The sequence below is a fragment of the Grampus griseus genome (assembly GCF_964374135.1).
Source record: "Grampus griseus genome assembly, chromosome: 8".
Classification (NCBI taxonomy): domain Eukaryota; kingdom Metazoa; phylum Chordata; class Mammalia; order Artiodactyla; family Delphinidae; genus Grampus; species Grampus griseus.
Genome location: NC_139002.1, coordinates 100,887,378 through 100,909,651, shown reverse-complemented (window position 1 = coordinate 100,909,651; position 22,274 = coordinate 100,887,378). Strand labels below are relative to the sequence as shown.

Genomic DNA, 22,274 nt, shown 5'->3' with positions numbered 1-22,274 from the left:
ATTTGATTGCTGTGCCTAGGTATGACTTTCTTTGCATTTTTTTTCCTGTTTGTGGTTCACTGAGATTCTAGGATCTAATGAATTGATATTTTTCTTCAAATATGGAAGCATTTTTGGCCAGTATTTCTTTAAATTATTTTTTTCTACCCTAGTCTTTTTCTCCTCTTAGTCTAGGACTGCAATTATACACATGTTAGACCTTCTGATATTATCCAGTAGCCATTGCTTTTTTCCCTTTTTCCAGCCTTTTTCCCCCCACTGTGAGCATTACTCTGGATAATTCTTATGTTCCTATCTTCAATTTCACTGATCTTTCCTTCTCTAGTTTCCAGTGTGCTATTAATTCCACCTGGTGAATTTATATTCCAGATGCTACATTTTTCATATCTAGAATCTCCATTTCTGTCCATCAACAGATGAATGGATAAAGAAGATGTGGTACATATATACAATAGACTACTACTCAGCCATAAAAAAGAACAAAATAATGCCTTTTGCAACAACATGGATGTAACTTGTGATTATCATACTAAGTGAAGTAAATCAGAAAGAGAAAGATAAATACCATATGATATCACTTATATGTGAAATCTAAAATATGACACAAATGAACTTAACTACAAAACAGAAACATACAGACATATAGAACAGACTTGTGGTTGCCAAGGGAAAGGCGGGGGTGGGGAAAGAATATAATGGAAGGCTGGTGTTAATAGATGCAAACAATTATATATAGAATGGATAAACAACAAGGTCCTACTGTATAGCACAGGGAACTATATTCAATATCCTGTGATAAACCATAATGGAAAAGAATATGAAAAAGAATGTATATATGTATATAACCAAATCACTTTGCTGTACAGCAGAAATTAACACAACATTGTAAATCAACTATACTTCAATTTAAAAAAAATAGAATTTCCATTTCTTTTCTTACTGTTTCTATTTCTTTAGTGAGCTTTTCCATCTCTTACCCAGTATGTTAATCTTTTCCTTTAAATCCTTAAGTATATTTAGAATAGCTGTTTAAAATTACCTGTCTGCTCTTTCAACATTTGTCATCTATGGGTAAATTTCTATTGCTTTTTTTTTTTCACTCTGGTTATGGGTCACATTTTCCTGATTTTTTTTTTCATGTCTAGCAATTCTACGTTTTATGTTGGACATTGTGAATGCTAAATTTTTTGAGTGTCAGGATTTTGTTGCTTTCCTTTAAAGGATGTTTTGTCTTGTTCTGGCAAAGTTAATTTACTGGCAGATAAGTTGTTCTTTTAATGGTTTATTTTTAAGCTTTATTGGAAAGGTCTAGAGTAACCCTACTCCTAATGCATGGCTAGAGTAACCCTATTCCTAATGCATGGCCTTTCTGGGGTCTCAATTGAATGCTCAGAGTATTTAATGATGTCTCTTGATTCCGCCTAATAGGAACTCCTATGTCTCCCAGTGCTGTGAGACCCAGTAGCTGTTCTCTGCTAGGCCTGTGAGGTCTCACCCTAAACATAGTTATGTCTTTAGTGCTTGGCTAAAGACTTAAGAAGATCCATATGCAAATTTCTGGAGCTCCTTTTCTGTACACGCTTTTGTCTAATATCCCGACCTACAATTCCCAGCTGTCTCAACAGTTTCAAATGTTAAATTAGGGACTTCCCTGGTGGCGCAGTGGTTAAGAATCCGCCTGCCAATGCAGGGTACCCGGGTTCGAGCCCTGGTCCAGGAAGATCCCACATGCCACGGAGCAACTAAGCCCGTGTGCCACACCTACTGAGCCTGCGCTCTAGAGCCCGTGAGCCACAACTACTGAAGCCCGCATGCCTAGAGCCCGTGCTCTGCAACAAGAGAAGCCACCGCAACGAAAAGCCCCTGCACCGCAAGGAAGAGCAGCCCCCGCTCGCCGCAACTAGAGAAAGCCACGCGCAGCAACAAAGACCCAATGAAGCCAAAAATAAATAATAAAAAAAATTTTTTCTTAATGTTAAATTAACCTCTGCTGTTTTCTGCTTGAATTTCACCTCATTACAGCACCAGAAAGTGCCATCAGGCAGAAAGCCAGCGACATAGCGGGGTCCACTTTGTATGCCTCATTTTTACTTGGGGAATCACACTGCCGATTGTGCAACGGCCAAAAACAGTCACTTCATGTATTTTTTTCCGTTTTATAATTGTTTATGGTGGGAGGGACACACCCTGTGGAACTTCAAATACCATATTTATGTAACTTGTTCCCTACTTAAACAGATATTTAGGTGGTTCTAAATGATAGTACAGCATAATGATCGAGTGTGCAGCTCTGGGTTAAATTCTCAGCTCTGTTACTTACTTGTTGTGGTTCCTTGGGGAAGTTGCCAGCTAATTACCCCACTTACAAAATGCAATATAATAATAAAAACCACTTCATAGAGTTGCTCTGTGAAGTATATGAGATACTGTCCTGGAACACAGTGAGTACTCAAAAATGTCAGCTGTTATTATTCCACATTCTTCCTATTACAAAAAATGCTACAATCAGGAATTCCCCGGCAGTCCAGTGGTTAAGACTCTGCGCTTCCACTGCAGGGGGCACAGGTTCGATCCCTGGTTGGGAAACTAAGATCCCACATGCCTAGCGGTGCAGCACCCCCCGCAAAAAAAAAAGCTACAATAAACACTCTGGAGGATACTTATTTGCATTCTTATGTAAGTGTATCTCTGGAATTCTTGGGTCTATGAATATATGCCTTTTATAATTTGATAGATATTGCCAAATGCTTTCTTAAAAAAACACTGGGGCTTTCCTGTTTTTCCAAACTCTCACCAAGGTTAAGAGATATGGCCAAACCTCTAAATTTTGGCACTCTGATATATGAAAAGTGCAGTCTCCCTCCTTTTAAATTATGGGACAAATTCTGGGCATCCTCTTATGTTTGTTGGCTCTCTATACATTTTCTCCTATGACCTCCTGTTGGTATCACCTCATTTGGGTTTTTTTTTCTTATTGATTTTATCCATTCATCCAACTAATTGTATTGAGTACATATTAGGCATACAACAGTGAACAAGACACGTCTCGTCCTTATGAAGCTTATAGTTCAGCCAGGGAGACAGAAAATTAGCAAAGAAAGAATAAAATAATTACAATTCCCGTGAGAAGAAAACAAAGAGGATGTTAAAATCGTGAGTAAGCAGCAGTAGGGATCTTCCGTAGAAAGAGTGGTAGTCATGGAAAGAGTATTTAAAGAAATGAACTTTAAGTTGGGAACAGATGGTTGAGAAGGAGCGAGTCATGGAAGGAGCAGTGGATCACGTTTGAAGCAGAAGGAACAGCCATATTCAGAAGCTCTCATTCAAGAATGAATTTAGCATGTTTCAGGAACAGGAAGGCCACTGTGGCCATAGTGTCCTTGGTGAGGGGAAAAGAGCCACCAGATGAGATTGGAGATGTAGGCAGTGCCCACACGAATATGAATTTATTTATTTATTTTTTTGCTGTACGCGGGCCTCTCACCGTTGTGGCCTCTCCCGTTGCGGAGCACAGGCTCCGGACGCGCAGGCTCAGCGGCCATGGCTCACGGGCCCAGCCGCTCCGCGGCATGTGGGATCCTCCCGGCCCGGGGCATGAACCCGTGTCCCCTGCATCGGCAGGCGGACTCTCAACCACTGCGCCACCAGGGAAGCCCAGGAATATGAATTTTATTTCCAGTGCTATGGGAAACCAATTACAGGTTTTAAGCAGGAAACTGACATGATCTTAAATTCTCAAAGACCACTCTAGCTGTTCTGTGATTGGATAGGAGGGAGTCAAATGTGGATGAAGCCAGAAAGGCTAGTGAGGAGACTAATGCAGGAATCTGAGCAAGTGACAATAGCTTGGATAGAGTGGAGACACTGGAGAATGAGGAAAGGGAGGACATTTATGATATTTTTGGAGGTATAACTGGCAGGACTTTGTAATGAATCAACCACGGCAGCTCATTGGAGAGTGAAGCTTCAGAAATGACTCCCCGGTGTTTAGCTTGTGCCACTGAGTGAACAGAGCACTTATAACGGCGGGGAAGACAACAGAAGGAGAGGTTTGAGAGGTGAAGTGGGAGATGGCAAGTTCAAGGCTTGGACATGCTAATCTGGATACGATGGTAAGACATCCTAATGGAAGTGGCCACAAGGCATGAGCTACATGAGTTAGAAGCTCAAAAGAGTGACCTGGACTAACCACATAAATTTAATGGCAAATGTTCTTTGTGTTTTTACTGTGAAGCCTGAGGGTAATTAAATGTAATGATGTGAACATTTAGAGTTTTGCAATCTAAAATGATTTAGCTGTTCATTAGACTGCCTGTGGTGATCATTTTGCAGTACATAGAAATTTCAAATCATTATGTTGTATACCTGAAACTAACATACGTTATATGTCAATTATACCTCAATTATTTTTTAAAAAGAGCAACAAGTTAGAAATTTTTAAAAAATGACTTAGCAATGAAAATATCTTGCACTTATATCAGGCCTCTCTCTCAATAATTCAATGCACATCATCAAATCAGAATGGCTGATAAAAATAAGGAAGCAGGGACTTCCCTGGTGCAGTAGTTAAGACTCCACACTCCCAATGCAGCGGGCCCGGGTTTGATCCCTGGTCAGGAAACTAGATCCCACATGCGTGCCACAAGTAAGAGTTCACATGCCACAACTAAGGAGTCCGCAAGCCACAACTAAGGAGCCTGCGAGCTGCAACTAAGGACCCCACCCGCCGCAACTAAGACCTGGCTCAACCAAAGAAAGAAAGAATGACGGAGCAGTAAGCAGGAAGGAGGCAGGGGAAGGACCAGCTCCTCCATTGTAGAAGAAAAGTGTGCTGCAGTCTGGAGCCCTCCCCCCACAGTAAGGTACCCTTCTCTACCAGGGCAGAATTGAAACCCAGCAAGGGCTCAGGCACCCGTGGCACAGAAAGCCCAACTCTGACAGCGGGAATTTGCAGCAAAGTAAGGATTTACTGAAGGGCACCAAGCAAGGGAATGGGAGACAAGCCTCAGATGTATTCTAACTTGGTCTTTGAGTGAGGGTTTTTTTTTGGGGGGGGGGTACACGGGTCTCTCACTGTTGCGGCCTCTGCCGTTGTGGAGCACAGGCTCCGGACGCGCAGGCTCAGCGGCCATGGCTCACGGGCCCAGCCGCTCCGCGGCATGTGGGATCTTCCCGGACCGGGGCACGAACCCGTGTCCCCTGCATCGGCAGGCGGACTCTCAACCACTGCGCCACCAGGAAAGCCCGAGTGAGGGTTTTTTTTAAAAGGGGAAGAACAAAGAGGCTGGGATTAATCATCGTCTTGTGAAAGTTCTATGGCATTTCTTAAACGTAGTTTCAGGAGCCAGGATGTCTCTGGTTTACGATTCTCTGGACAAGTGGTCCACGGCTCAGGGATCTGTTAGCTCATATTGCCCTGGGAAACAATCGAGTTTGTATGTTTAATGATGATATTTAGAATAGCAATTTCAGTACATTAATGATGTTATCAGCAACAGTAATTTTAGTCACCTGACTCTGGTTGATGACTGTTCAGTTAGCACAGGACTGAGGTCAGAGGGGACAAGAAAGGGAATAAGTTTTGGATAAGGAGATTAATCGTAAACTCGGTAAGGGAACCCGGTTTTAGGGGAACTCGGTTTCAGAATCACTTGGCCACACTTTTACAAAAACTCTAATCTCCTCAGTCCTTAAAAAGATAGGTCAGATGCCACGGTACCTGAGGAAGGGGTTTCTCTTTTCCAAGGTCCCATATTCAGCCTTTCTGGATTGGGACTTTAGTTTGGGTCCAGTAAATAAGTGACGTGTTTAGCACACTGCCTGGCACACTGGAGGTGCTCGATGACTCCCTGCTGTTATTAACATTAGAAGAAAGGGCCCTGGGGCCTAAGAGCCAGAGGTTCTAGGTTCATTTCCTGGCTGCAAATAACAAAAAAAGGAATTCTAATTAGTGTAAGGAAAAAAAAGAAAGTTACTGGCTCACCTAGCCTGGAGGACTAGCCAGACAGGTCACAGAACTAAACAGCTTCAGAAACCAGGGCCTCTGGAAGCAGCGATTCAACACTTGATATTTGTCTCTGCTCTTCGTTCCCTGTTGGCCTGCTTCTCTCTTACTGCAGAAAGGTCGTCTCCATGGAACAGACAAAAATGGCTGCACTTGCTAAGCAACCCCAGCAGAAAGAATGTTTCCCCAGCCCCTGCTTCCTGCACTAATCCCCCAGGAATGGCTCTGCTGGGCTTGAGGTCACATTCTGACCCTTGGGCCAATTACAGTTGTCAGAGGAATGAGACATTCTGCTTGGCTAGGCCTAGGTCACAAATGCAGCCGTGGATCTGGGCTTTGGGGAAGAGTGTCTGTTCCTTCTTGTGGGAAGTCCCAGATCAAAAGCAATCACAGGCCACATGAATATTCCTGCTCCATCAATTACGGCCTGATGTTAGGTCTCCCAGCCTCTCAGTTTCCTCATGATAAAATGGAGACTGTAACTTCGGACTTACCATACTCAATTTTTTTTTTTGTTTAAATAATGAAGATCAAAGGACACAAGTTGTATGAAAAAAAAGTACACATACTATCTTAGCTAACAATATTGGTCAGGCCAAGATATTTTAACTAAGTACACTAGATAACAATTTAATTTGCAGCCAAAGTTGTTAACTATTAAAAAAATTCAAGAATTTTCAACAATAAAAATGGCGTAAACTTAATAAGGCTGTCAAATTCAGTTGCCTTAAATGACAGGCAACTATTGAGTAGTCTATCTAAGAAACGAGTTGTTATCAAAAGCATCAGGGCTTCCCTGGTGGCGCAGTGGTTGAGAGTCCACCTGCCGATGCAGGGGACACGGGTTCGTGCCCCGGTCCGGGAAGATCCCACATGCCGCAGAGTGGCTGGGCCCGTGAGACATGGTCGCTGAGCCTGTGCGTCTGGAGCCTGTGCTCCGCAACAGGAGAGGCCACAACAGTGAGAGGCCCTAGGGCAAAAAAAAAAAAAAAAAGCATCATCTCTAGGTGAATGTCGACCAGAGATATGGGATCTTGAGTAACATTTTCATCAAAAAAGGCAGGAACTGCTAGTGCTGGAAGGAATCTGGCCTCTTTACTTTAGATATGGAATCTGTGACCAGAGAGGCTAACATGGCATCCAACATTGCACAGCAGCCGGTGGAGCAGCAGGACTTCCCCAGGTCTCTCAAGTAGCAATCCTTATTCTTCCTATTCTATCACATTGCCTCCCTCCGTGATCACATCCTGCTGGAACTTGATAAAGCCTTCTCTAACTCTGAAATGCATTTAGAATAGAACTTGCTTGTAGGTTGATAGTACAATTATTTGGATAAAATGTGGGGGATTGAGAGACTCCCGGGAGAGACCCCAAGTGGTGGTGCTTCATTCCTGAATGTTTAGAGCTCACAGTATTGGCGGGGAGGCAATTGGCCAGGGAGCAGCAGACCAGCATTCCTTTCTTGTTCTGGTGACAGCAGCTGCAGTGAAACTAAACAACCCACAGTAAATGCTCAGTAAACCAACTTTGCTGAGAAGCAATGTGGCAACACATAACAGGAGCCCAAAAATGTTCTTACTTAGTGCATTAATTACACACATAGAACTTATCCTAAGAAAATGCTCATAAATATAACTAATATCTATGTTTAAAATTTTTTCAGCACTGCAATTTTTTTTTTTTTTTTTTGGCCACGCTGCTCAGCTTGAAGGATCTCAGTTCCCCAAGCAGGGATTGAACCCGGGCCCTAGGCAGTGAAAGCATGGAGTTCTAACCACTGGACCGTCAGGGAATTCCCCTTTTTGCTTTATTTTAAATGGAGATCCTTTGTACTGTAAAGTTGCATTAGAAGAGCAGCAAAAAGCTGACATCAATGGCTGGGGCAGTGCAGACCAATTTCCTGGGGAAATACCTGTTCAGGCCTGCCTTCTCCCATTTTATAGAGGCGGGTCTAAGGACCTGGAAGGAAGAAGGTGCCCAGAGAAGCAAGGACAGCAACACTGACACTGCTGCCTCTTTTTGAAACCAGGGAGGACTTATATCAAACACGTTCATTGAACCCACTGTTTAGGAACTCCTGCAGAGAGGAACTAAAAGGTATAAATGAGTCCTAGGGTAAATTCCAGCCCCAGATGTCCTATTTTCAAATGTGTGGCTCCCACGCTTTGGCTCTCAGTCACCTTATCTGTTAAATAGTAGGTTTAATATACTGGTCTGTAAGATGTCTATCCTCTATACAACAAAAAGAAGACAACTGCGTTACGGAAATCCCATGAGTTCATCCTGCACGAGCCCCTTGTCCCCCACCTCCTGTGTTACACACCGTGAAATTGTTCAGCAAAGTCTTTATTTAAGTGGAAAATTGGCTGTCCAGGGGGGCAGCTGCATGGACCATGATTCCTGAGCAAGGTGCAGTTGCCTGGCATTTAACTGGAGCTTCCCCTTGGGAACTTGGGAAGTCCCTTCCCCATTCTGAACCTCAATTTTCATATCTCAAGAAATGAGGGATTTGGGTTGAATGGATGAAGGTCCTTTTCTACCAGAAATCTGGCTGTATTTCTCCTAGTCTCCTGACTCCTAGGGGCAAAGACCCTAGTTCAAGTGCATGGAATAAAGCTTGGCCTCCTTTCCCCTGGCTGCAGAATCCATTAGTATAATCAGAGGAGAGACAGCAGAGCTACACGCTGCTTCGAAGCTCAGTCCTACCACTCACTGTGTGATAAAATTCTTCACCTCTCAGTGGCTCCATTTCTCCATCTGTAAGTGAGGTTCCTACCTCAAAGTGTTCTTATGAGAATTAAATGAGTTAATGTTTGCAAAGCACTAAAAACAGTGCCTGGCACGTAGTGCTTTGAAAAGTGTTTTCTGAATAAATAAAATTTAGTACGTGAACTGAATCTCTTCATAACGCTAACAGCTTCTTGACTCCCCCTCCCCCCAGGCCCCAGCCTCTGTGTTCACCCCTTCCTAAAGCTCAGAGCTCTGAACCCCCAATCTCTCTACTTAAAGGCCTCCTACGGCTCCCAGGTTCCTCCAGGATGGAGCATTGATGCCTCAGCTGGAGACCCAGGCTCTTCACACAGGCCCTCCCAGAGGTCCAGAGATGCTAGGCCACTTCCTTTTATTTAAGGATCCCAGTTAATTGAAAAAAAATAAAAATAAAAACAAACAAGCAAAAAAGGCACACAGAATTACGAAAATTGTGAGGCATTTTTTTGTTTTGTTTTGTTTTTTTTGCGGTACGCGGGCCTCTCACTGTTGTGGCCCCTCCCGCCGCGGAGCACGGGCTCCGGACGCGCAGGCCCACCGGCCATGGCCCACGGGCCCAGCCGCTCCGCGGCACGTGGGATCCTCCCGGACCGGGTCACGAACCGGCGTCCCCCGCATTGGCAAGCGGACTCCCAACCACTGCACCACCAGGGAAGCCATGTGGGGCATTTTTAATGTTATACTGAGCAAAGTCAAGCGTTAACCACTCCCACACCCCAGCGCAGATAAACCGTAATTACGCTGTTTCAAGATAATTGCCAAGGGTTCTCAGGCTCTTAACTTCCAGCCGCACAACTGGTGGAGCGGCGTGGCAAGGAGGCGGGAGTTCATCAGGTGGATCTCTGGAGGGTCAGCGTCGGGAGACTGGCGAGGACGCCCCCAACCCAAAGACGAGGCCCCTGGGACAACCCCTCTCCACCCCCCCACCCCCCACAAAACCCCTCAATCTCCAACCCGCGGGCCCGGCAGGCCTCCCAGGCCGCGAGACCGGCCCTCCATGCACCCACTCACCCGGCTCGGCCGAGCCCACCCTACCTTAGTAGCCCAGGGCGCCCGCGCACCCGGTGCCGCCGCCCCGCGAGCCGGGACCCGCACCCAGGAGCCTCCACAGGAACCGTTATCTTGCCCGCGGCGCTCCCTGTGAGCTACAGGCGTGAGTCGGAGAGTGGGGTCCGGCGGCGGCGAACCCCGCAAAGAGCCCGCGAGGGGGCGCGCGTCCCCGCGCTCAGCCGGCCTGCCACGACCCTCCTGCAGCGCCCGCCCGCGCGGGGCCGGCGGGAAGGCGGGGACTCGGTCCCCGCGCCACGCGGCTCGACCAATAGAAGCGCGCGCAGCGGGGCTCGGCGCCGACCACCTCGGTTGCTGAAAACCCGACGCGCGGGCGGCGGGCTCTAGGCGGGCGCCAGCGGACCGGCTCCCAGAGCACTCGAGGCCGGTGCGCGCTACCCCGCGGGTCCCGTGCGCGCGCCTGACCTCCCTTGCCCAGTCGGTGCGCGGCATCGCCCGGCCCCGATGGCCCCCGAGACCCCGGCCCAGGGGCCTATCCCGCGCTACTTCACCTGGGACGAGGTGGCGCAGCGCTCGGGACGCGACAAAGAGCGGTGGCTCGTGATTGACCGGAAGGTGTACAACATCAGCGAGTTCACCCGCCAGCACCCCGGGGGCTCCCGGGTCATCAGCCACTACGCGGGTCAGGACGCCACGGTGAGCGCTGCCAGTCCAGGGAACGGGAGGAGGCGGGGCCGGGCGGTCGGAGCCTGGGGCTCAGCGCGCGAGACAAGACATTTGGCACTCAGGGCCGAATACTCTAATTCGGGGAAAAGCCGGGAGGCGCAGGAGCGTCCCGGTTGCCAGGTGATTGGGTGTGCTGCGAAAACGGGATGCAAGGGCAGGAGAGAGGCTGCGAAAAGTGGAGTCTGGGGAGTAGGGAGGGAGGGAGGCCGGCAACGTGCACGCACAAACAAAGGGCCGCGCCATCTGTCTGTGCGCTCCGTCTGCTGCCCGGAGTCTGCGGTCTCCAGGCGTGGGCAGTCCCTGGAGCAGGGGTAGGAGAGAGGACAGCGGGGATGTGGAACCCCCGGACGGCGGCACTGCCGAGACCAAGGGAGGAGGGGTCAGTGGCAGGGAGAGGGATCAAGTCTTGACCTGACTTGGTGGCTGGGAGGGAAGCGCAGACGCGTCTGGGCCGAGCATGCCGGACTAGACTGGCGAGCGTGAGCAGGGCAGAGAACGAGGGAACCACACTCGGGGATTTTCCTGAGCGGGGAAGCCACCTATTGCCCGCTGCCTTAGGAACCCCTGCACAGGGTGAAGACCGGAGGGTGGGGAAGGGGCAGCACCGGCCAGAGAGGGCTAGCGCCTGCTCTTGCACAAAAAAGAGTGGGAGCAACGTGCTGAAGGGGGTGGGGCTGCATCAGCATACACTTAGCGAGGGCCCTGGAACAGTCCTGGAATCCTGTGGGGAGGTCACTCAGCCTCAGGCCAGCAGCTGTTTGCAGTCCTGGGCTGTAGGCCCCGTGCTGGGTCGCATCCCTCCTCCCTCAGGCCTCACTGCGGGCCAGCGCGCGTCCCAGCCCCGATTCTGTTGCTTCCCTCTCTAGACGACCTGCTCTCGGAACTAAAGCACCTAGCACTTCCCTTCTGGGTTTGAGAGCTGGGGGTCCACTCCTTGGGACCCAAACATTGGAGCGTTCGCTTCGCCGTGTCCCCTCCCCCTATATCCTTCCCCCATCCTTCGCCTAGCGGCGTGACCCCTTCCACTGTCCCCAGCTTTCTCCCTGCCATCTCGGAGCGCGCCTCGGGCCACTAGGGTTCCCGTGATGTGGCGGTGCAGCCTAACATGGTAAGGACCCGCCGGTCCCTCCGACGCGGCTGGCCTGGGAGTCGAGGCCTGAGCCTGTGCTCGTCTCAGGAGTGACCACTGGGGAGCTCAGGCAGTGGCCGAAGGTGTGGACTGGCGCATGCGTAGACGGAGCAGGCTTCCTGCAGTGTGATTTAGGGCCGGGGCCGGCTGCAACGGAGACCGCGATTGGTCCGGATGTGTGGTGCCACTGGCCGCCGGCTCCGCCCCGGCTCCCTCCGCCTCCAAGCTTGTGGCTTTGGGCCTGGGGCTGTCTGACCTTCAGGACATTAATCTCTTAATCTAGTCGCTGAGGACCCCGCCTTGCGTAACCAAAATTAGTGCCCTAGGGCAGGGGGTGTTCAGAGTGGGAAGGGAAATATGGAACCCCACCCAGAACAGCAGCGGAGGGAAGGGGGAGAAATGCAAGAGTCCTCCAGTTGGACACAGGGAGTCTCCCTCAGCACATTTCATGAGACACCTAGAGGAGAGGCCAGCCCAGGCAGGTCTTTCTGTGGTCGCCCTACCCGTGCTTCCTATTCCTTGGCATGGTACCCTTCTTCCTAGAACACAGTTGTTGGGTGATCCTGAGCTGTGGACACCAGGGACAGGTCTGAGCACTCTCAAAGGGCAGCTGCCTGGAGGGGGGTGGGGTCTGTTTGAACTTGGGTACAGCCTCCTTGCTGGATCAGGAGGATGGTCCTTGGTGTGAGCCCTCCACAAATCTTGGGGGCGGGCCGGGCTGACTTCCTCACTGTTCTGCCTTCTCCCCAAACTTGCAGGATCCCTTTGTGGCGTTCCACATCAACAAGGGCCTTGTGAGGAAGTATATGAACTCTCTCCTGATTGGAGAACTGTCTCCGGAGCAGCCCAGCTTTGAGCCCACTAAGAATGTGAGACCCCGTCTGCTGTTTGGAGATCCTGCAGTTGTTGAGGGGCAAAGGGTAGAAGGAAGCCCTAGATATGATCACAGGGGACCACAGTCAGTAGTTCTTGGGAATCTCGAGATCCTTGCTTCTCCTGCATAGTTATTGGGTTGCAGGGCTTTGGAACCTGTGGTTCTCACAAGGCCACCACCACCATCCCCATCCTCAACGTGAGACCTATCGACCGAGCACTTATTCTGTGCGAAGCATAACATCATATAATCCACACACAGTTATAGATGAGAAAACTGAGTCTCAGAGAGGTTAAGCAACTCGGCCAAGGATCACACCATTACTAAGTGGCAGAGCAGTGGCTTGAATGAATTCTGTTTAACTCCAAAGACTACATGCTCTTAGACTTAATCCCGTATCACCTTCTGTCATCCCTCCTCAGCATTGTGGTATTTTTACCTAGGACCGTGGGCTTCCCTCAGCTACCTTGGTGGGGGGGCCTTGAGCTTAAGAGGGTCCTTGGCTCCAGTGCTGGGTTGCATCTGGGGAGAATAACACCCTTTCCATCTCCACTCTTCTACAGAAAGAGCTGACTGAGGAGTTCCGGGCGCTGCAGGCCACAGTGGAGCGGATGGGGCTCATGAAGGCGAACCCTGTCTTCTTCCTGCTGTACCTGCTGCACATCCTGCTGCTGGATGTTGCTGCCTGGCTCACTCTTTGGCTCTTTGGGACATCCTTCCTGCCCTTCCTCCTCTGTGCAGTGCTGCTCGGCACAGTTCAGGTGAGAGCCCTCGGCTTGTCGAGAACACAGCCAGCTCAGCTTCCGTGGGGAAAATTCTTTGTACCCCTCAGGAGGCCAAGGAGCCCTCTGTCCAGGGCAGAGCTGAGGACACGTGGTAGAGTTGGTGCAGAAAGAGCACACATTGCGTCATCTGTGGCTTTCATCTGCTCGTCTTCACCACGTGCACCTTCATTTCTCCCACTGCCTCTCCAGCCGCTTCTCCCAGGGCTCCCTTCTTCCCGTGGCATTTCTCCTCTGAAACTTCACATTCAGGTTCTGTCACAGTCCAGGTGTGCCAAGAACCAAGATTCTGGTTTCTCAGCTGGGGCCCTAATACTTGGCTGTCAGAACCATTAGTTAAGCCTTCTACTTGCCTGAGTTTGTCACTCTGTCCTGTTCTGTAGTTTGGATGTTCAGTCCATCGGAAGTCACAGAACTCCAGAGCTGGGGACACCAAAGAACAGGGAAGGGGTAGTGATTTGCCCTAGCTCTCGTGTGAGTCAGTGGCAGAGCCAGAAGCAGGACCCAGGCTTCCTGACTCCTTTCCTGATGTGCTCAGTTAGGCCAGCACAGGCCTAGGTACATGAAGGACGAGGGAGAGGCCGAGTCAGTTGAGACAGATGCAGGGCTGGTGGGCTGCTCTCAGCGCTAGCCTTTCTCACCCAGGCCCAGGCTGGCTGGCTGCAGCATGACTTTGGACACCTGTCCGTCTTCAGCACCTCTACATGGAACCACCTGCTACATCATTTCGTGATTGGCCACCTGAAGGTCAATGGGACGGGGAGGGACTCTGTGAAACTCCAGTCAACAATGGGCTGCCTGTGGGAGGGGGGGCACCAGGCTTCCATACTCATGCCCCGCTTTTCTGTAGGGGGCCCCTGCCAGTTGGTGGAACCACCTGCACTTCCAGCACCATGCCAAGCCCAACTGCTTCCGCAAAGACCCGGACATCAACATGCACCCCTTCTTCTTTGCCTTGGGGAAGATCCTCTCTGTGGAGGTGAGCAGAGGTATCGGTGAAGGTCTCGGAGAATGGGAACCAGGCAGCACACACGGCTTGCAGGGAAGTGCTCACAGTGCTGTCAGTGTGGGCAAGACATTGGGGGCCGGGCTGGCTGGCTGTTTGGAAGTTGTGGGACGCCACAGGCAGTAAGCAGGCTGCCCAGGACACTCACCTGTCCTCCCTCATGAGTTCAAGTCAGCAAATAGCTGTTGCAGAAAGGTACCCCACGCTGCTAAGGACCCAAAGGATGACCAGATTGCTGTGCAAACCCTGCTTGGCCTTGAAGGTGATGGATGGCCTCCTTGCAGGTGCTTTTTAGACACTCCCACCCCAGGCAGTCAGCCCCCTGCACTTTGTAATCCTCTCTCTTATGCAACGGCTACACTGGCTTACTCTTCTCTGATGCCCATTATCTAGAATATTCATTCACTGAGTAATTCTTCCCACCCGCCTGATCCTAGCCTGACTTTCAGGGTGGTCAGCACTGGGTTTGAGTTGTCATCTGAGGGTGTGAGCAACCATTATAATGCAGCTGCTAAAGCCTGGGGGTGGGTGGAGATCTGGTGAGCCTTCAGTGAGTGCAAAGTGATGGACGCTGGGAGTGGGCAGGGGAGTTCTTTACAAAGTTAATTTAGGGCTTCCCTGGTGGCGCAGTGGTTGAGAGTCCGCCTGCCGATGCAGGGGACATGGGTTCGTGCCCTGGTCTGGGAAGATCCCACCTGCCGCGGAGCGGCTGGGCCTGTGAGCCATGGCCACTGGGCCTGCGCGTCCGGAGCCCGTGCTCTGCAACGGGAGAGGCCACAACAGTGAGAGGCCCGCGTACCGCTAAAAAAAAAAAAAAAAGAAAAAGAAAAACAGTAGATGGACTCATGAAAGAAGGGTGAGCTGGCATTCTGCTCTGGGGTAGAGTCCCTCCTGTGCCCTGTGGTCATCTGGTGGCCAGAACTGACCAGGACACGGGGAACAGAAGGAGCCATGACTCGAACACGAGCGCAGAGCTTCGCGGTCATGGTTGTGAGAGCTCCCGCTAGGGGACCCGGACTGACCGGCTGGCCTGGCAGCCCCAGCCTGTCTCTACGGCCGCTCAGCTTACAAAATCACCACCAGCCGCTGGGGAAAACCTTGCCAGAGCCTTCAGGTTGCCAAGCTGATTTTGGTAATCTTTCCACAAATGTTTGCCAAACTGTGCTTAGCTTTCAAGGGATTTTATAAAGCTCATGTTGACATTTGAAGAGACCGAAAGATTTGGAGAAGGTCAGGGGCTGGATGTAGAGGGGATCCTGGCCCGGGTAAGGGTAAAAATTGTTGTCTGTGGAGACCCTGGTGTCAAGAGTACCAGATGGAGAAAGGAAGGGGAGGTGGAGGGGCCTGGAAACCTGACAAGGGCGTCTCGGGCTGAGCACGAGGTGTACTGAGGACCTGCAGGCTCCGCTGTGCCCAGGCCTCGTGTGGGTGTGGGCCACCGAGCTGCGTCCACGCTGTGGCGCGCTTGGCAAATCCAGCAGCCCGGGCTTCACGCGCCAGGAGCTGGAGGTAAGGCTGGGCTTGTTGGAGCCTTCCGTGGCGCCAGCAAGCTGACGGCCCCCGCAGGAGGCCTCGGCTCCTGAGCAGGGAGAAGCCAAGGTCACGGGGAGGGGAATGGGTGACTGGCCTGTGGGGGCTGATGTGTGTTTGCTTTCCTTCACAGCTTGGGAAACAGAAGAAAAAGTACATGCCGTACAACCACCAGCACAGATACTTCTTCCTGAGTGAGTGTCCTCGTCCAGCCCCGGGGGGCGGGGCTTGCGACGCTGCCGCGGGACTGCAGTACTTGAAGTGAAGGCTGGAGGATCTCCACCTGGAACAGGGTGCCCCCTGCAAGGGGACAGTCTACCTTCTCAAGGGGCAAAGGCAAGAGTTAGGCTAATGTTTGGTCAAAGGTCACTTGTGTTGGGGGCAAACTAGTTCCTCCAGGCCCACCCTGGCTTCCACAAGGGAACTGAATGGTGGGGGGCCATCCCGACTAAGTCTGAAACCTCACTTTAAATCTTGTCAAACAGCCCAGGGCTAAGGTGACGCAGTGGGACACAGTCTAACTCCCAGAAGGACAAAGGTAGATAGACTAGCAATGGGAGGATTGGATCTGAAGAGGGAGCTGGGGAGAAAACATTGCTGTGGTTGTCTTAAGCTCTTTCTCAAGACTGCTGTGTATATTCCCTGCTTTAAAAATCTCCATAATGTCTAAAATTTTTTAAACCCTTTCAAAAATTCAAATTTTTAAAGGAAAGGAGGGGATGAGTCCATTGATCCCATCTTCGTTCAAAGGAATTTTTTTTTTTTTTTTTTTTTTGCGGTACGCAGGCCTCTCACTATTGCGGCCTCTCCCGTTGCGGAGCACAGGCTCCGGACCCGCAGGCCCAGCGGCCATGGCTCACGGGCCCAGCCGCTCCACGGCATGTGGGATCTTCCCAGACCGGGGCACGAACCCCTGCATCGGCAGGCGGACTCTCAACCACTGCGCCACCAGGGAAGTCCCAGAGCAGTACCTTTTTAAAGGCACAGGAGCAGAGCAAGTTCCATGCGTGGAGCTTGTCTCCCCAGCTATCCTTTTCCATGGAAGAGAATGCCACGTTCCCCCCACCTCACCCTCTCAGCATCCACTGGGAGGTTCTGCTTTCTTCAGACTTGCATTCATGCCCACCTCCAGCGCCCGTCGGTTCCAATGGATTGAGGACTGCCGAGGCAGCTGGAGGGGCAACAGGAGATGGCAGAGGGGCAGCCCTGTGCTGGAGGCCATCTGTCCAGCACCAGCTGGCCCTTTAGTGACACTTGAGTGCTGCTCACACCTCCCCCCTTGTGTCCATTTCCTCCCCAGTTGGGCCCCCAGCCTTGCTGCCTCTCTACTTCCAGTGGTATATTTTCTATTTTGTTATCCAGAGGAAGAAGTGGGTGGTAAGTATCCATGGCCCCCACATCCTTTGTCTCCAGTACCCTGAGGGATGGGAAGGGGGTTCTCCAGGGGAAATCCCACTAAGATTTACTCCAGGCCTAATTTAGAGCAAAGTAACAGAACCAGGTATAGACCCTTCCTTATCTCTAGGTGAGATGACTTGGGCTCAGCAGGCAACCTGACTCCTGATGCCCTATTTAATTCAGCGAGTTATCTCCTGAGGTTATTGTGTTCGGCATAAAGCAGGGGCCAGGCTGGGGAGGGGGAAGATGAATGAGAGACGGCACCTTCACTCGGGAAACTTCTGATGAAACAGGATGTGGTTGACACCAGACAGGAGGTACAGGCAGCAGCTTTGGGGATTCCGAAAGGGGCCTGACTGCCTCTGGCTGGATGGGAGGCATCAGAAAGGAATTTGCAAAGTCCCTTACCTAGCTGGCCTTGGAGGACAGGCGGAGGCAGGGGAGGTGGGATGGACTCTGAGCAGAGAAGCTGGGAATTAAGGGGCGAATCTGGTCACCGGACATGTGGTGGAGGACTCGGGTGTCAGGGGAGGAGGGTGGTGCAGAAAACTCATCAGCGATTTGATCAGGGCACTGGCACAGACTCAGCCGCGATCCTGGAAGACTCACTTGGCAGCGTGATGAAGGGGTGAAGGATGGAGATGGGTTGGGAGGAAGTGGAGGCAGGGAGACCTGGCACCTGTGAAGGAAACAGGCAAGGAGGGCTGGGGGCGCCACTAGGAACGGAGCGGAGCTAGATGGTGCCGGACAGGGCAGCTGGGAGAGGCTGCCGTGAGCACTCCAGTGTCAGGACCGGGGAGGATGGCTGCTCCACGCAGAGGAACAAGTGCCATGAGAGGAGAGGTGCTTTGTGCCGTCACAGGGCTCTGCCTCTCGCTGCAGGACTTGGCCTGGATGATCAGCTTCTACGTCCGCATCTTCCTCACTTACGTGCCGCTGCTAGGACTGAAAGGCTTCCTGGGCCTTTTCTTCATGGTCAGGTAGTACTTGATGGGGGAGGAGGGAGCGGCGCAGAGATGTGTGGGAGTAACCAGTCTGGTCTGGGGGCGTTGGCTGGGGAGGGTGGCGGGGTTGGAGCAGCTTCTGAGCGAGAGTCAGAACTCTGGGCTCTGCTTGTACTGGTTTTGTCTGGGTGCCATGTCCACCAGGTTCCTGGAAAGCAACTGGTTTGTTTGGGTGACACAGATGAACCACATCCCCATGCACATTGATTACGACAGGAACGTGGACTGGGTCTCCACCCAGGTGAGGGACAGTCACTTGGAAGACCTGGGCACAACTAATAAGAAGGGTGGGTGGGCACAGACCCAGGGTAGGGGGTGGGCGGTGGTTGACAACAGACGCTCCCAAACCTTGCCTCGTTAGCCTGAAGCTTCTCTCCTGCCACCACGTGGAGAAGGGAGTGACCAGGGACAGGCCGGCTTTGCCTGGAGAAGGCTGGGCTGGCCTTTCCATCTGGTACCCAGAGCCATGCTCCCCCAACCTTCTCCTCCAGCTCCAGGCAACATGCAATGTCCATAAGTCGGCCTTCAATGACTGGTTCAGTGGCCACCTCAACTTCCAGATTGAGCACCAGTGAGTAGGGAGGCCTGGGAAGCAGGGACCTGGGGAGGGTCCACGTAGGAGGGGGATGGGGGGGCCACAGGAGCTGGAGCCACTGACTGTCCCCTGTTCTCCGTGAAGTCTTTTCCCCACGATGCCTCGACACAATTACCACAAAGCGGCTCCCCTGGTGCAGTCCCTGTGTGCCAAGCATGGCGTAGAGTACCAGTCCAAGCCCCTGTTCTCAGCCTTTGCCGACATTGTCCAGTGAGTATCTGAGCCTAGGAAAAGGGCTGGGAGGGCTGGAAGAGGGCAGGGCAGTGGGGTCAGTGGTGAAGTATGGGGTGGGAGCCACAGGAAGGTGTCCCCAGCTCGTCTGGAATGGAGGTCACCAAGGCCAAGGCCAGGTGCTCTGTTGGTCTTGTGGCCAGTTTGGGCCTTTGCTCTCAGTGCCATGGCCCAAGCCCTTTCTCAGAAGCAAAGGGGAGGCGAGTGCTCAAGTCAAGGGGGCCTTACATCACCTCTGGAAGGGCCTCACTGCTGCACTTCTGGTGGGTATGGCTTTGGGGCTCCTCTCCACTCTGTCTCCCTCACCGTCTGCTCCCATCTTGTCCCCTCAGCTCACTGAGAGAGTCCGGGCAGCTCTGGCTAGATGCCTATCTCCACCAGTAAGAGCAGCCTCCCATCTGGAAGAAGAGCCTTGGAGCCAAAGCAGAGGGGGGCTTGGGGACAATGCCACTACAATCCTAATGTTCAGAGGGGGTGGGTTTGAGGAGATAAAGGCTCTGACTCAAACCCCTCCCCTTTATCTCCTAGGCACAGATCTAAGACCCAAAGAGGGGTGCGCAAGCCCCCTGGAAGGAGGGGTGGAGCTGTTGGGACAGGGATGTGAAAGTTTTGTTTCCTTTTTTGTTTAGTAGATGCAAGTGGTTGGTGGGCAAAGAGGGAGTCAGGAGGGTGTTAGAATAGGGAGGGTCTACTGAGCCCAGAAATCAGGAAGAGATTTAGCACTAAAATTCCACCCAGGGGACTTCCCTGGCGGTCCAATGGTTAAAACTCCGTGCTTCCAATGCAGGGGGCGCAGGTTCAATCCCTGGTTGGGGAACGAAGACCCCACATGCCGCACGGTGTGGCCAAAAAAAAAAAATTCCATCCAGGAAAGGGAGGAGCTCATCCCACTGGTCCACTTCTCAGTGCCTTCTCCACTCTTGCTTGCAAACCTCAGAAGTTCGCAGGCTGGAGGAGGACAGAGCAGCTCAACCTTCTGGGCAAGATTTAGAAAGGAAGCATTAGCGCCTGAGGCCCGGCAGCTTGGCTCACTCTAGGGCTAGGTGTGACCCATGTCTGCCTCAGGCTCCTGGAGAAGCAATTTTTCCACTTTTAGAAGCAGGGAGGGCAAAGGCCAGGGCTGTGGTGTCAGAGGCATCTGGCCCTGAAGGATGCTGCCACTACAGGATTTGGTCCCGCATTCCATCCAGGGTACCAAAGGAGCATGAGGTCCCAGGGCTTGCCAAAACAGCCAGCAGAGAGTCGCTGGCCATTAAAAATCCTTTCAGCTTTTGACCACCACCCGAGGGAGAGCACACTCCTAGGATGGGGAGTCTACTTCTCGCTCCATAAGCAGGTGGGCAGACGGGCGCTTAGTCTTCTCCTCCACAGAAACAAACGGGGGCTCCCAGGGGTTTCCCTTTGCTCCCCAACCTGTAATTCCAAATTTAATAAAGTAGCAGTTAGTGAGCACAAGTGACCAAGCCGGGAGAGGGTGAATTAGCAGTCATGACGAAAACACGGGGTTCAGTCATAAAGAATATAAGGGCCGTAAGAGATGTTCCATCACCTAAATTATGTAGCATTACTTCTGAGCAGGAGCAATGGGTTAAGTGTAATGACTTCATAGTTCTAACCGGAAACAGGAAGAGGAAAACGCAGACGTTTGTGATCTCATGGCTGCCCTTCAGCATCCTTCCTCTGGCAATTCTGTCCAAGTACCTTTCTCTGCTGGAGACCAGGTAGGAATTTAGGAGAATCTCTTAAAGGTATATCAGTCTAATACTGAAATACAATTTTTTTAATCTCCGGTTTTTTTTAAAAGATAGAAACAGTTTAACCCATCTCTAGAGAGTGAACACAGGACTGTGCCCCATGGGTTGCCAGCGTTCACACCCTTTCCCCTTCCCACACCCACAGCCTTGCAGGTGAGGTGAGGGGATCATTCACTTGTCCCAACAGCATCTACTCGAAGCATATTGAGCATTTTGGACACTGGAAAGAAAGTACTTAAACTACAAGGAAAAAGCAGAGACCTGGGAGAATTCATATTTAGTTTAGGAAAGGAACGGCAAGGAGATGAGAATGGTAATCAGGGAGATGAAGGTCCTAAGGCATGTTGGGGTGGGATTAGAGGCACCACCTAACGGGAAGGCTGTTGTGATTACTCAGAGGTTTGTCAAAACAAAGACAGACTTAAACACACACACGCACACACGGCAGAACAGGTTACAGAAGATTTTAGATCTTTTCCATTTGGGCAGAACCTGGCTTGAAACAGTCTGGGTAGAACAATTAGGAGCAGAATTGGAGAGTTCTACTTTCACTGGCGCCTTCATTCCAGAACAGGTGCTGAACCCAGCCCATCAAGCCATCTGGCTTTGGGCCCAGGCTGCCCGATCTGAGCAGAGCCAGTGAAACTTACTGAGCCAAGTCCAAGCCCTCAAAGCACCTCAACCACTGTGGCCTTCTCTCCTTAGCCTGGACCAGTGTGGTCTCACATGGCCACCAAGGGACAGACTAGTGACAAAAAGCTCAGACGTCGCAAGGTAACATGAGTGATCTCAAATCCAAACAATGACATGAGAAAACAGGATTAGAGAGGATAAGCTGCCTCTGGTCATAGATGTGGCAGAACTAACATTTGAACTCACTTTGTAACTCCAACTTCTATGCTTACCTTTGTGACTTTCATCTTCCTACCACTTTGCCAGAGGCATTTTCATCAGACCCAATATCATCCTTTCTGTGTGTGCCAGTTTTGTTACCACACGCCAATGGAGTAAAACAGAAATAAAGGTAATTTTGACCAAACGAAGGCTGTTATAATCCACGATCCTCTCCTGCATCTGTTGACAGGAGTCCCTGTACCTCTGCTACAAGTTACTATCCGACTCTCTCACTTCTTTCTGAATATGAGTCCCCATACTGACTCCCCCTTGCCTAAGCCCCTTGGGGCAGAGGGAGGGTCATCAGCCTGCTGTAGAAACACCAAGGCACAGGTGGACTGTGGCAAGGAGAAGAAAGGCCAGCCCATTCCCATGATACCTACATGTTCCAATGCTAGACTGCCTGTGTGCGCTAGCCCATTCTAGTGTTTAGTGCACTGCTTCCTACTACCATGAGGCAATGCCCTCACCCTTTTAAACTCTGATAGTCTGTGTAGGTAGTCTCCGTAAGTTTCCTTTTTGCCTAAATCTCTGTAAGGCGTAATACCTCAGAGCTGGACTGCAAAGCAA

The 22,274-nt window shown here is 51.2% G+C and overlaps 1 protein-coding gene across 1 annotated transcript; it reads left to right on the top strand.

The window, feature by feature from the left end:
- Nucleotides 1–10,270: 10,270 nt before the first annotated feature.
- On the top strand, nt 10,271–19,815 carry FADS1 (fatty acid desaturase 1). The gene is made up of 12 exons (XM_082661116.1): nt 10,271–10,477; nt 12,395–12,505; nt 13,074–13,271; nt 13,938–14,039; nt 14,143–14,271; nt 15,962–16,022; nt 17,129–17,205; nt 18,109–18,206; nt 18,375–18,471; nt 18,722–18,801; nt 18,910–19,035; nt 19,389–19,815. Exons 1-12 carry the CDS (start codon nt 10,286–10,288, stop codon nt 19,438–19,440), a joined length of 1,323 nt encoding a protein of 440 aa, XP_082517242.1. The 5' UTR covers nt 10,271–10,285; the 3' UTR covers nt 19,441–19,815.
- Nucleotides 19,816–22,274: the final 2,459 nt, after the last annotated feature.

What these genes read in the sequence shown, in the direction of transcription:
- FADS1 (XM_082661116.1), top strand. Translation starts at nt 10,286, where the DNA reads ATGGCCCCCGAGACCCCGGCCCAGGGGCCTATCCCGCGCTACTTCACC. An exon ending in TGCTGCTCGGCACAGTTCAG is followed by an intron (nt 13,272 to 13,937) that starts GTGAGAGCCCTC and finishes TTTCTCACCCAG; the next exon opens with GCCCAGGCTGGCTGGCTGCA. An exon ending in TCGTGATTGGCCACCTGAAG is followed by an intron (nt 14,040 to 14,142) that starts GTCAATGGGACG and finishes GCTTTTCTGTAG; the next exon opens with GGGGCCCCTGCCAGTTGGTG.